This window comes from Anser brachyrhynchus (genome assembly GCF_964034855.1).
Source record: "Anser brachyrhynchus genome assembly, chromosome: 9".
NCBI lineage: Eukaryota > Metazoa > Chordata > Aves > Anseriformes > Anatidae > Anser > Anser brachyrhynchus.
The window spans coordinates 13,182,670-13,194,904 of NC_137703.1; the positions used below are offsets into that span (position 1 = coordinate 13,182,670).

Genomic DNA, 12,235 nt, shown 5'->3' on the forward strand with positions numbered 1-12,235 from the left:
TGGCCAGGCCTTCCCAGGCGGACGCGGGTGCTGCTGCTCGGCGTAAAGCGGCCGTGACCCAGGCTCTGCGAGCTGAGAGCCTTCCAGCAGCGCTGCAGTGCTCTCCTGTTACAGCCACTGCCAGGCCCTCCCTCACCTCTGTCCTGCGGAGCTGTGCTGGGGGAAACAGGGAGGGCAGGAGGGGCACAGCCATCGCCTTGCCGCAGCCGTGCAGCGCCCGGATCTCACACATGGTCCTTAGGTAGAGGTCTCATGGGAGCTGGTTGGGGTTTGGCTCTGCTCCTACCACCTTATACAACAGTCTCCACCTGTTTCAACAAACTTGTTTGTAAGGACCTACCCACTCTGGGCTGCCAAGACAACATAGAGACACCCCTCTGACACATCTCGGACGGGGTCCTGCTCCTCCCAGGGGCAAACGCTCTCCGTGCTCCATCACCGCTGCGTGCCAGAGCAGCACTGGATCCCCGCAGAGCCTGTTTTCCCTGAGAAATTTGTTTGGGCTTGAGTTTTATTATTCATAACCCCACCTGCTCACAGACAAGCTCCCTGCTTCACCAGACTGCGGATGACGATTTTTCCAGTGATTCACTGGTCAGGCTCCCAGGGGCATAATCCCCACCTGCGTCTCTGTGCAGCGATGGCACAGCCAGGGGCCTGACGGTGACACTGCCGACGCAGGGCTTGTGCACGGAGAGGGAGCTCCCCACAACACACCCCCAGCTACCAGCTGGGCACACAACCAGGGGAGCCTGGGCCGTGGGCTCGTGCTTGATAAACCTGGTCAGTGCTCCCCACATCTGCCCGAGCTGCCCCAACCTTCATCCCCTCTTCCAACGCCATCGGTGTGCTCGGATGCAGAGGCAGAACCTGGCAGTGGATGGGGTAGATGGCCGTGTCCTTAGTGCGAGTGCCTGCACCTCCACAGCCTGCTCCCGGAGCCGGCACAGCGTCCACATCGCAAAGGGGATCCTCGCCTCCCCGGGGGAGAGGAGCTGCAGGCCATCAGACGGCCGCCCGAGGCAGCTAACCGACCGCCCGGAGACACGCGGGGCTCTGACCTCGCCTGCACCGCGCGGCTCCGCAAAGCCGCTCGTGCTGGCTGTGAAACCAGGATCCTCTGCCCTCGGTGGCTGCGAGGTGTGCGGCCAAGAAAAACACCGCTCCCACTGCCACTGCCAAGGCCGGGCATGGGCTCAGCTTCTCCCGAGAGCCTCCTGCTGCAACTGCGGCGGGGCACGAGGGCGGCCGCGGTGCCAGGCAGAGATACCCGAGCCCCGGCCGGCCCGCTGACACAAACACGCTCCGCTCTTCTGCCTGCCCTTTGTTAGAGGCTTCCTTTGTTTTGCTCACCCCCACGCTCCCAGCTGCTCCCGGCAGCTTTCCCTCCGCTGTCAGGGAGCTGTGAGCAGCTTCCTGTTTTGTTGCGCGCTCCCCTCTCCAGGGCTTATTTTCTTGGCAGATAAAGCCTGCCCCTCCGCTCCCGGCGCTAATCACCACTGCCCGTCGCTGAGCCCCGGCGAGCCTCGGCCAGAGGAAGGCAGCGAGGCCGGGGCAGTGCCGACGTGACACGCGCCACAGAGCCCAGCACCAGCACGTTGGGGGCCAAGGGGGAAGCTCCCTCCCAGCACTTTCTTGTCTTTCCCCAAGAAAAGCAGCCCAAAGCAGCCCTGCTTCCGCAAGGCGTGTCAGCCTAGCTCCCAGCTTCTGGTTCAAGGCCTGCAAGCAAGCCCTGGCCACATCCCTCCCTCCCCACCAGGCTCAGAGTGAGAGCAGGACAGCCAGGGGAGGACGGCCACCTGCAGACCTCATGCCAGGAGCGCACAGCAGTCCCAGGAGGCTGATCCCAGGCAGCCGGAGGAGCCCTGGCTGGCTAACAGGCTCACCCAGCACTCCTCTAACACCTATCACGCACCCAGCGGAGCACGACAGCAGCTTCTTCACAGCAACTCCAGCCTAGCAGCTAATTAAAAAATTAGGCCGCCTGCCAGACAGATGACAACTCACTGCTGCAGCCCATGCACACCAGCCCCAGCTGCCCTGGGGGAGACCCGCAGGCAGACACACAGACAGACAGACAGGCAGGCACGAGGCACAGTGGGTGCAGCCCCGCTGCTCCCAAGGCCACGCTTTCCGCAGAGCCCCTCCACATCCTCCGGCTGCCCACAGGCCCCAGGAATCAGCCGGGGGATCACACTGAGAGGCTGGGCTCAGGGAGGCCTCCAGCGTGCTGGGAAAGCCCTGCAGCAGGCACCCACAGGAGCTAAAGCGCTGGGTACAGCAGCAATGACCCCTAAAGTGCTTGTGGCAGCACCATGGCCCACTTGCCTGGTCCAGAGCAGTGTTCCTGTCCCTGCTCCAGTGTCCCTGGCTGGCTCCTGGTCCAGGATAACTCACACATCCCCCAGATCTTAACCGACTCCGCACCAGACAACGCTGAGCACTCAGCAGCTTTCAGGGTGAGGCTTCATGCGCTGCTCGCTGTGTATTTAATATACAGTGTCACCGGAGGAGGAGTGTGAAGACACTTTCTGGAGCCGGAGTTAGAGCAGCAGGAAACCTTATAATCAGACAAAATAAGGTTTAATTCCAGGTTGCCATAAAACACAAAGCAGCGTGGATGGAAAGCTGTAAAGTAATGAGCGGGTGAGACAGAAAAGGAAACCAAAAAGAGATACAAGAAAATAAATGCAGTAAGGTAAATTATCTCTCATCTTGATGGAGGGGGAAGGAGCTGCAGAGCTACAGGCAGATTTTGTCCTTGTTTCTTCTTGCTAAACTCTAACAAGCTACGGTGAGATGGAGGGGCCAGCAGTTCCCACCGCCCCGGCTGAACTGGAAGCAGGGCTGGGGTTTTAGCACCGGGTGAATCCCAGCAGCTCCCACGCTGCTTCCCCCTACATATCGAGAGAGGAGGGCTGGCTAGGGAAGGAGAAGGGTCTCCCCTCCCTCAGGGCGACCGGGGAAGGCTTCCAACGCCCAGCCCCACCAGGCGGGTGCCTTCCGAACCCACCGCCCCGGCCGGGCAGGGGCGAGACCCTGGTGCTCTGCGGGAGGCGGAATCACAGCGCACGCCTGTCCCGGCCTGACAGATCTAGGACATCCCAAATAACTGACGCTGGCGCTAAGGCAAGGGGCAGCCAGTGGAAATAATGAGAAGCGACGCCCCCCGAGGGGCCGCGGGTCACGCTGGACAGAGCGGGGATGGCGCTGTGGGGAACGGGATGCCGTGGGGCCGCAGCTCCCCGAGGGTGGCCCAGAGCCGCCTCTCCCACCGCTGCACCACCAGCACAGCAGCCCGGCCGCCCGGCAGCACAGCTGGGCAGCTCCAGCAGTGCCAAATGCCCCGTGAAACTCGGAGCAGATGGGCTCTCCGGCCACGGGGACACGTCTTGCAGGCAGCTGGGTGAGCATTTCGCTTCTCCAGGTGGGGACCCTCCTACCACGCTGCAGCCTCCGGCACTTATCTGGGTGGGTTGAGAGGCTTTCTGCTGCCTGCTCCCCAAAAGCAGCATGAAAACAACACACAAAGCACAACAGGACTACCCCAACGAGAAACAATGGCTGGCACTGCTGTCCTATTGCTTGTCAAACCGTTACTTCAGTCTCTTCTCCGTGCTAGCTCACCACGAGCGAGTTGGGCTCAGGAGCAGGCTGGGGAAGGAATCTGGCTCTTCTCACACGGCTGAGACGTGAAGCAGGGAGGGAGGGTATGAGAGCACACCAGAAACAATCAACACTCCCTCCATCCCTGTATAAATGGGAACACTTTGCCAGAAAATAAACCCTTCTGCTACTGCAGCATCTCCTGGGATCTGCGGTTTGAGAGCACAGGGCTCTGGAGCCATCTCCCATCGCTCCACCACAGCCCCACATTTTCTGTGCCTCTTCACGACATCTCCGCTCCAAGAGAGCACGATCAGGCCTGCAGCATCTGGGATGCAGGCGCTCTCCAAACCTGCTGCATCTCTGCGTGCCCCCGACACGGTGCGGCTCAGTGAAGATGGCAATGCTCAGCCAGCAGCAAAAGGTCAGGACTGCTGCACTCTGAAAATGCTCATTTATTAACGCTGAGCAGTCACTGAATCATGCAGGTAGCTGGGCTGCGCACAAGGAACTGCTGTGCAGCTGACAGGAGGAAGAGGAGGAGGTTGTGCTTCCCTCTGCCAGGATCCACGGTACAGACCTCTGATGCTTGTCGTTCCGTTCAGCGTGTAAGACAGGATTAATGTGCCGTAACTCACTGCCAGCAGGTGCTTTACCGAGGATCCATCATCTGCAGGGAGTCACCCGGCATCCCAGGGGCAGCCAGAGGTGTACATAGGCTTGGGCGACCCTGCATTGCAGCTGCACGGCAAACCCCCAGCCACGCACGTACGGCTCTGCTTTACAAGGGCAATATATAACATTTCCAGGACGCCGCATGGCTGCTTTCACAGACTCGCATTAACAGAAGCCAATTACTTGTGAAGATGCTGTTCCAGCTAAAAGACTATTTATTTCCTGATGCTTCTGCTTAGCGCTTTCCCCCGGCCCCCACATCCTCCACGGAAAGGCTGGGTGAAGCCTTGCCAGGCCAGGCCAGCTTTGTGTCGTTCCTCTGGGCACCAAAACGCAGCCGAGGGACCGTGCAGCCAGGGGGGCCTCACGCTGCCCCGTCTTTCCCTGCAGAAGCTGGGCCAGAAGACGCAGCGCAGCTGGGTGCAGCGTGTCTCCACCCTGCCCTTTGCCCTGCCTGCAGCTCGGCTCTGTGGGAACGGCGCAAGCCGGGGCTCACAAAGGCTGCTGTGTCCAGGCTGGGACTCCCAGCGCGCTCGCAGGGCTGATAGCAGTTTCGTGGGAGATCATCCCCTCAATCGAGCCGGAGCCAGCAGCTGGAGCCTGTTCCAAGCTGCGCCAATTCCCAGGCGGTTTGTGGCTTTGTCATTAACAGGCTTTTGGACAAACATCGTTGCAATCCGGTCTGTGCTTAATAACCAGTATGACCGTAGATAACGAGCTGGAGAAGTTACCAAATTCAGGGTTTGAGGCCAGGGAGAGCACTGGATCTTCCAGTTTGATCCCGGCGTGTCCCAGGCCACTAACTCTCACCGCTGTCTGGGCACCCTCTGCAAAGCTGCTGGTACTGCTCTCTGCTGGGGGCCACTTCCCCCCACATCGTGCTGCTTGCTCACCTGCAACTGCCTTTCAGTCCCCCCGAGGTACACAGGCATGCCTCCCTGCGATGGTTATCTGCTGTACAACAGCCTTCAGTGATTTTCTTTCATGCCAGCCCTCCGTACGGCTGGATAAATTTTAGCTCCACTGCAAAAAGCGCCACAGATCACTACACCAGGGCGAATAACCGCCTGTGCTTCCAATTCTGCCTGCTTTACATCTGCCTCTTGCTAACCGTGATGCCCGCTGGCTCTTGTACGAGTCTGCCTCCCGCAGCTCGTGGCTTTGCAGACCCAGCCGTGACCCCCTCAGCCAGCTCATCTGCAGACGGAGGGTGCCCACCAGTCGGGGCCATCCTGTGCAGAAGGCACTGCTCTTCTCTCAGCCTCCTCCAGGTTCTTCCAACACGCTATGTTGTGTGCCATAAGTTTAGGCAGTGTATAATGACCGCTTTGTTCTCCTCCCCTAGCAGTTCTACATCGTTGTTGAGCCATATGAAAACTTACCCACCTCTCCCACTGCTGCTCAGTTTCCTCCTGAGCCTTTGATGAACAAGCTCACCAAAGGCACCTGGAAATCAAGCTCCCGAGTTAGCAGCCAGCAAGCACCTGGTTGTGTCTTCCCTGTGGAGTAACGCCCAGCTCCTGCTTCTCTTATCCATCATGTTTCTTAAGTAAGCACTGCAACCAGTGATTTTAATAATTTAGTCAGGTGTATCACCCCCCCCAACTTCAGTGGTGACAATTATGTCAAGAATTTCTCACGACGTGTTTTCTCTCAAGAATTTCCCAACACATCCAGCCTCATATCCAGATTCCTAACACTGGAATAAATGAGACGGGGGATTCACTCTCGTCCCCTTGGTCCCATGCTTTCAAAGTATGGAAAGCAGAGCGAGTTGAACTGTGCCCCTCCCTGGCTGGCAGCGAGACACCCCTGCCACGGCTCTCACACCTGACGTCTGCATTCAGGACCTTCTGCGTTCACACGGGTCATCCCTCGGATGCAGCAGACATCAAAGCAGTAAGGAGGCTGGGCACAAGCAGGAAGGATCTATCCTGTTGAGCTGCTTTCCTGGAGATTTCCCAGCCTGATTATATATGTATGTGCCTGTAAGAGATCCTGTTAACTGAATCAAACAACGCGTTCGCATCCCACCCTGCTCTGCACTCTTCCCTCCCCTGCCCCGTGACAACACAGAGCCTCATCAGCAGAAGCAAGGACCCACCCTGTGTGGCACTCTGCTCTTCCTGCAGAAATCCCAGCTACAGTTCTGCTCAGCTGCATCCCATCAGCTTCGGAGAAGCAGAACCACCTCCCTGCCCCTGCCCACCCAGAACAGCACCAGGATTAATGAGTCAGTGCTTCACGGTGCCTGGGCGATGCACCAGGGCCAACCTCCTGCATTGCAGGAACTGTGAAGCCCCCAGCGGCCCTTTCCACCCTGTGCTCATCTCTCACCCTTTGTCAGGGCTTCTGCCTTCACGCTGGGCTGGTCAGAGGGAGAGAAACTCTGATGGCTTCCCCACGGCCTGCAGGTGTGAGGAGGAGGACACTTACACAGAGATGATGCTAAGCCCCTCAGGAAGGCCGCCAGCTGTTCATACAGCTAGGAAACCCTGCTGCCTCCAATTTGTCAAATGCCATCTTCAGTCAAGCTCTGCTAAATGCCCTGACTCCACATGACACACGTTACCTCCCAGCTGGGTCTCAGAGATTCCCCTGCAGCTAACAGAGTCAGCACCTCTGGTCCAGCCAGCAGAGAGAGCCAGGAAGCTGCTCCACTGAGAATCTCTCTGCCAGCTTTGGACAAAAGTTACCTGGGTTTTGCTTTTCCATCCTGTCCTGTTCCCCAGGTACTTTCCCTCTGCTCCTTCCCCTCCTGCCCAACATGGCCATCCTGCAGCAGTCAGCAAAACCAGGGCAGCCAAACAAGCCCAGCAGCTTCCACCACTGCATCACCCTCCTGGCTCCCAGATCAGCTGTTGCCCACGGTTCCCATTTGTTACTTGGACATCCCAGTGAAGCTGTGGAGTGCTTGCAGCTCCCTGAAGAAAGCCTTGGATGGAACCAATACTCCACTGGAAACCCGTACAGGGACACACTGACTGTGGTGCTAGCGACCAGTTCTTCCATGGAGAAACGCTGCATCTTCTCGAGGAGGCATGCTGCCAGGTACCTGCGCCTAAAAAGCCCCATCACAGCAAATTGCTACAACCAAGCCATGAGACAGCAGTCCTGAACAGCTGACCCTACGTGATCATTCACGAAGGAAAGCTTCTTTCTCACTGGGGGCAGCAGGGGGGAAGGCTCACGGGTTACACCACAGAAGAGTTGAGCAGGCAGAGGGAATTCAACACCAGGGAGAAGCAGCAGGCTGCGCTCCAGCCAACGCGTGCCCACAAAAATCACAAAGCGTACGTGCTGCCTGGGCTCTCATTGCTCCCCCCAGACGTTCTCCCCAAGCCACACGGCACTTACACACAAGATGATCTCACCCGACACATAAAACTGCGGTGGAGTTGCAGTGGGACAGAGAAATGGAAGGCACAACAGCTCTGTTTCACAAACAGCCAGGCCACGGCTGCAGCGTGACATGCACAAGTTGCAGTGGGGCCGAGCAGGGAAGCTGCAGGCCGCTCGATCAGTTCTCCCCGAGAAATTCCCCCCTGGTGCCAGGGGCTGGGGTCTGCTCTGAGGTTCACCAAGGCCAAGCCCCGGGGTTAGGATTAGGAGGGACACCGAGCCTAGATCTTCCGCTTGAGCTGAGCTACAAAGGGCTGCTAAACTGCGGGTTGCTAAACTAATTGTCGCCAAAAACTTCCTTACAAGGGCCAGGGATGGGGGAGCTTGGCCTAAGGCTCACCAGGGCCACGGCTGGGGTTAATGCAGAGACAATGCCTAAAGCTCCTAACGGAGGGAGACTGTGAAGGCCCTGCCAAAGGAAGTTGTGGGCTGTCAAAAGAGTTCTTCATAATTAGACCAGGACTCGCTAGAGGAGTACATTTTCACAGAAGAACAATCTTTCTGACAGCCCAGACCTCCGTTCGTCAGTCCCTGACTGCAGCTGCCGGCGCCCTCAGCCCTCGCCCTACCCTGAGCCCACACCCACTCCTGCCTGCCCTCAGCCCAAGCCCCCTGCCCGGGGAGCAACTTCTGAGGAGCCCTCAGCTTCCCCTGGCTGCCCCGTCTCCCCAGGGGCCTTAGCCTTTCTTTGATGCCAAACCTAGGCCCGGGCAGGCTGTCTTGTGAGCTCTGAGGCCACGACATTGTCACCACCTGCACGGTACGGCCGTGCCTTCCAGGCAGACAGGCCCAGGCGTTACTGCTTCACGTGTCCCTGCTGGGATTAGAAATGCTTGCTGGGTCCTCTATGTTACACTGCTGAAATGACAAGTGATTAGGGGGATTAAAGCCAATCAGCAAGATGTGTACTGAAAGTAAAGTAAGAGGCCCCAGTCGCTGCCCTTTCTCCTTCTAGCCCAGACACAGCACTCCTCCCAGGCCCGAATCCCTGCGGATCCCAGGATCGTTTCATTCTGGCATCGTCCTCATCTTGGCAACCCCTCCTAACCCTGAACCCTGCTCGTCTTCTCTGTGTAACTTTCCCATCGCTTCTCCCTTGCAGATCACTGGAAGGCACCAAGCCTCCTCCAGCTCCTCGGGCCCGGCCGCGCCGCCCTGAGCCAGGATTTACGAGGCTGAGGCCCAGACGGAGTTATGCAGTCTGCACTGCTGCACGCCGCATACCAGCTCCCCAGCTGGCTTAAATCAGGTTAACTCCACTGATGTCAGACATTTAAGGCAAGAGACTTACATGATTTACAGCAGCTGAGAAGCTGTTATATTACAGCTTGGCAGCTGTAGGCTTTAGATACAAAGTTCTGCGGGCAAGGATCCCAAGCAGCAGTGAAAAACGCAACAGCTGAGTGGCAAAAAACATTTATTTTCCGTGCGATATGCACGCAGTCATGCAGATGTTCCACAAAAACCTTTACAAAAAACGCAACTGCTGCTCAGTTTTTGAGAGCCATCAATCTGCAAAGTCAGTGCATAACCACAGCCCTAAGGCTTCAAACAAATCACTAACTCGTGGTAATACAGAAACGCCACAGCACTTCGAAAATGATAAATGTGGGATCCTAAAGCTAGGGAACTTTAACGCAAAGGGTGCTAGCACTGAAAAAGACTAGAGACAGACTGATACAAATGGAAACAAACACATAAGAGAGAATTTAATATTCAAATCATGGCCTTCGTTTCTGCTGGAGCATGTTTAAGCTTGCAATTAAATCCAGCTCCCACAAAAAACTGGTGCTAAAACTATGGAGCCAGACACGCCTGCATAGACGCAGTGTTCCTGGCAGGTGAAATGGCACAGAAAGGCACCAGGAAAAATGCTAATGCAGCATGAAAATGAAGCTTCAAACATTTCTCCTCCACCCTTAGTAAAGCAGCTTCTTCCAGGCCATAGAGTGGTTCCTCAGAGAAATGGAGGCAGGGCCAGGGGAGCAGACAGTGCCATTCCTACACCACTCACAACTTTTCAGGGGGGCAGCAGAGTGTGCAGCCCTGCCCTTCTCCAAACAGAAAGCTCTTTCATTCACACTTAAAAAAAAAAAAAAGGTGGGTAAAAGCACAGGTCCCCCAGCAGAAACCCTGACCTTCACAGAGCTCACAGCCAAGGCGGCTGAGCTACAGCGGGGGCCAAGAAGCAAGCACCAAGCCTGGCTGGAGCAGAACCAGTATCACAGAGCAGCAAAGCAGCCGTCCTTGGCCAAAGGGCATGCCATGTCCTCGCTGCAGCAGCAGCCTGGTTCTTGCCAGCCCGCAACGTACGAGCCTGCTGCTTCTCGTCAGGTCCTGGATGTGCAGCTGGAACGCAGGGAAGGGGCCTGCAAGCCTTGCCAGACCCATAAAGCACCAGGCGCTGCAGGCACCCAGCACAGTACATCTGACCTCCCTTGCAAGGGAAATATAAATCAGCTTTACTAGCAGCTTCTGAAACAAAACCTAAACTCGTGAAACTGTAAAATGCCTCTTTAAACATCCTGTACACCAAACAGACCATTGCAAGCCCTCATCAGACTGCTAGACAGCAAGCAAGCTTTTCAAGAGACAAAACTACTCACAGGTTGATGAACTGAGAAGACATTTCAGAAGGTGTGATCAGCTTCTTGCTGGAAGGCTGTACAATACGGATATCTTTAGCACACAGCCAAGATACAGTAGAGGTATCAGGACAAGAAAATTAGCATTAATACCCTCATTTGTATTCAACATAATTCAAAGCACTCACAATGCAGATATCACCAGACGAAAAAATAGCAAAGTCCAAGGAAGAGCTAAGTGCAGCACGTTCACTTAAAGCCACCGAGTAACGGAACTGCTGAGGCAGGACGGGACCGCTGGAGCTTGTGCAGTCCTACCCCCTGCCCACAGCAGGGGCACCCAGAGACATCGCCCACGTCGCTTATAGGCCCCCCAACGATGGAGACTCGGCGGCTCTCTGGGCCTGTTCCAGTGCTTCACTATTGTGAAATTGTTTTTTCTTATATTTAAGTGGAATTTCCCATGTTTCAGTTTGTCCCCATTGCCCCATCTTGTCATGGGGCACCACGGAGAGAAGATTGCCTTTGTCCTCCCTGCTGCCCCCATCGGATGCTTACACGCATGGATCAGATCAGATCCCTGGAGCCTTCCCTTCTCCAGGCCCAGCAGCCCCAGCTCTCGGCACCTTGCCTCACAGGAGAGGTGCTCCAGTCCCCCCACCAGGCTGGTGGATGAGCCAGGCCCACCTCCCCACCTGCAGACACCTCACCCGTCCCAGTCCCGTGCCCCAGGGACAGACAGCAGTGCCCCCCGGCCCCTGGAGCAGAGGCACACCATTACGCGGTGAGCACAGGACTCATGCTGCTGCGTGAGCACTGCTGCCTTCCTGCCAGCACGGCAGCGGCTGGGGCAGGGCCGGTGTGCCAAACTGGACAGGAGCACGGCAGGGAAGGGTCCTCCCTGCCTAACGGGCCCGCTGGCACACTCCCCAGGGCTCTGCTTCCCGGCATATCTCCCATCTCAGTCCTTCTCCTCCTCCACCTCCGGCAGCACACTGGCTCTGGCCGTGGTCCCCAGCCCCAGGCTCCTCCATCGCTCCTGTCCCTGCGGCTCGCTGGGCTCTGAGCAATGGCACCGCTTCCTCTGCAGGCTCCGGTAGGACGCGTGCCTCTTCTGCCCCGGTGTCTATCCAACAAAAGCGTGCTTATTAAGGTAAATAATGATTTTCTGACGTTCACCTCACCCCCTCTGCAGGACTTCCTGATGCAGCAGACAGACAAGCCTCTCAAGGCACCTCTTGGCCCCTGAGACACGAGCCGTGCACCTTCTGAAAGATCTCTGCCTTGCTCTCCCTGTCACGCAGCGCTCTGCCCTCACCCCTTCTTATGACCACCTCGCACTTCCAATCCCAAGGCTGGGAACAGCTGGCAACTTCCAGAAACACCTCCAGACACAGCTCCTGAGGCCAGGGCTCTCCAGCAGCCCGGCCTTCCCCTGCCTTTTCACGGAGAGCACTGGCCAGCCTTCCGCGGGGCAGGATGCAGGAACGTGGTGACTGCCTGACACGTGGCCACCAAGCCAGCACTTAGCTCGCAGCCCAGCAAGAGAAAGGCTGTGCCTGAACTTTGTGGTAGCAGGACCGCAGGCAATGTTATGCCTGGGCAGCCACCAGCACGCGCTGTCGCCCCGGCCACAGAGGAAGCTGTGGGTGCCAGCTGTGCGGCCGCGCCAAGGGAAGAGCTCTGTCACCAGCACGCGGCAGCAGGAGCGGGCTGACACCGCGTGCCCGGCTTCAGGAGCCTGCAGCGTAACGCAGCAAACACGGCACGGGCCGGGGGCACAGGACAGCCTGCAGCCCTGCCGCAGAGCACGAGGCGCGGGGCCGGGGCTGCCCTCCGTGCGAGGAAGGCGGTGGTGGGCGTCCCGGCCCTGCAGGGCCAGGTTGGGCAGGGACTTGGTAACGCAGCCAGGTGTGATCTGCTGCCTTCAGCAAGCGCTCACCGGGCGTTCGAGAAGTGGTTTCCAG

The 12,235-nt window shown here is 57.5% G+C and overlaps 1 protein-coding gene across 2 annotated transcripts in view; it reads right to left on the minus strand.

The window, feature by feature from the left end:
- XXYLT1 (xyloside xylosyltransferase 1) overlaps positions 1-12,235 on the minus strand; it is a 42,520-nt gene that overhangs the window by 21,619 nt on the left and 8,666 nt on the right. Inside the window, exon 1 of one of the 2 annotated variants that reach the window (XM_080604925.1) lies at positions 2,329-2,416. The exons of the other annotated variant lie outside the window; for it this stretch is intronic. Within the exon in view, the coding sequence (XP_080461051.1) occupies positions 2,329-2,401 (73 nt within the window). The 5' untranslated portion in view covers positions 2,402-2,416. Of the gene's footprint in view, positions 1-2,328; positions 2,417-12,235 lie in introns of those variants that run through there. 2 annotated transcript variants of the gene reach the window in all.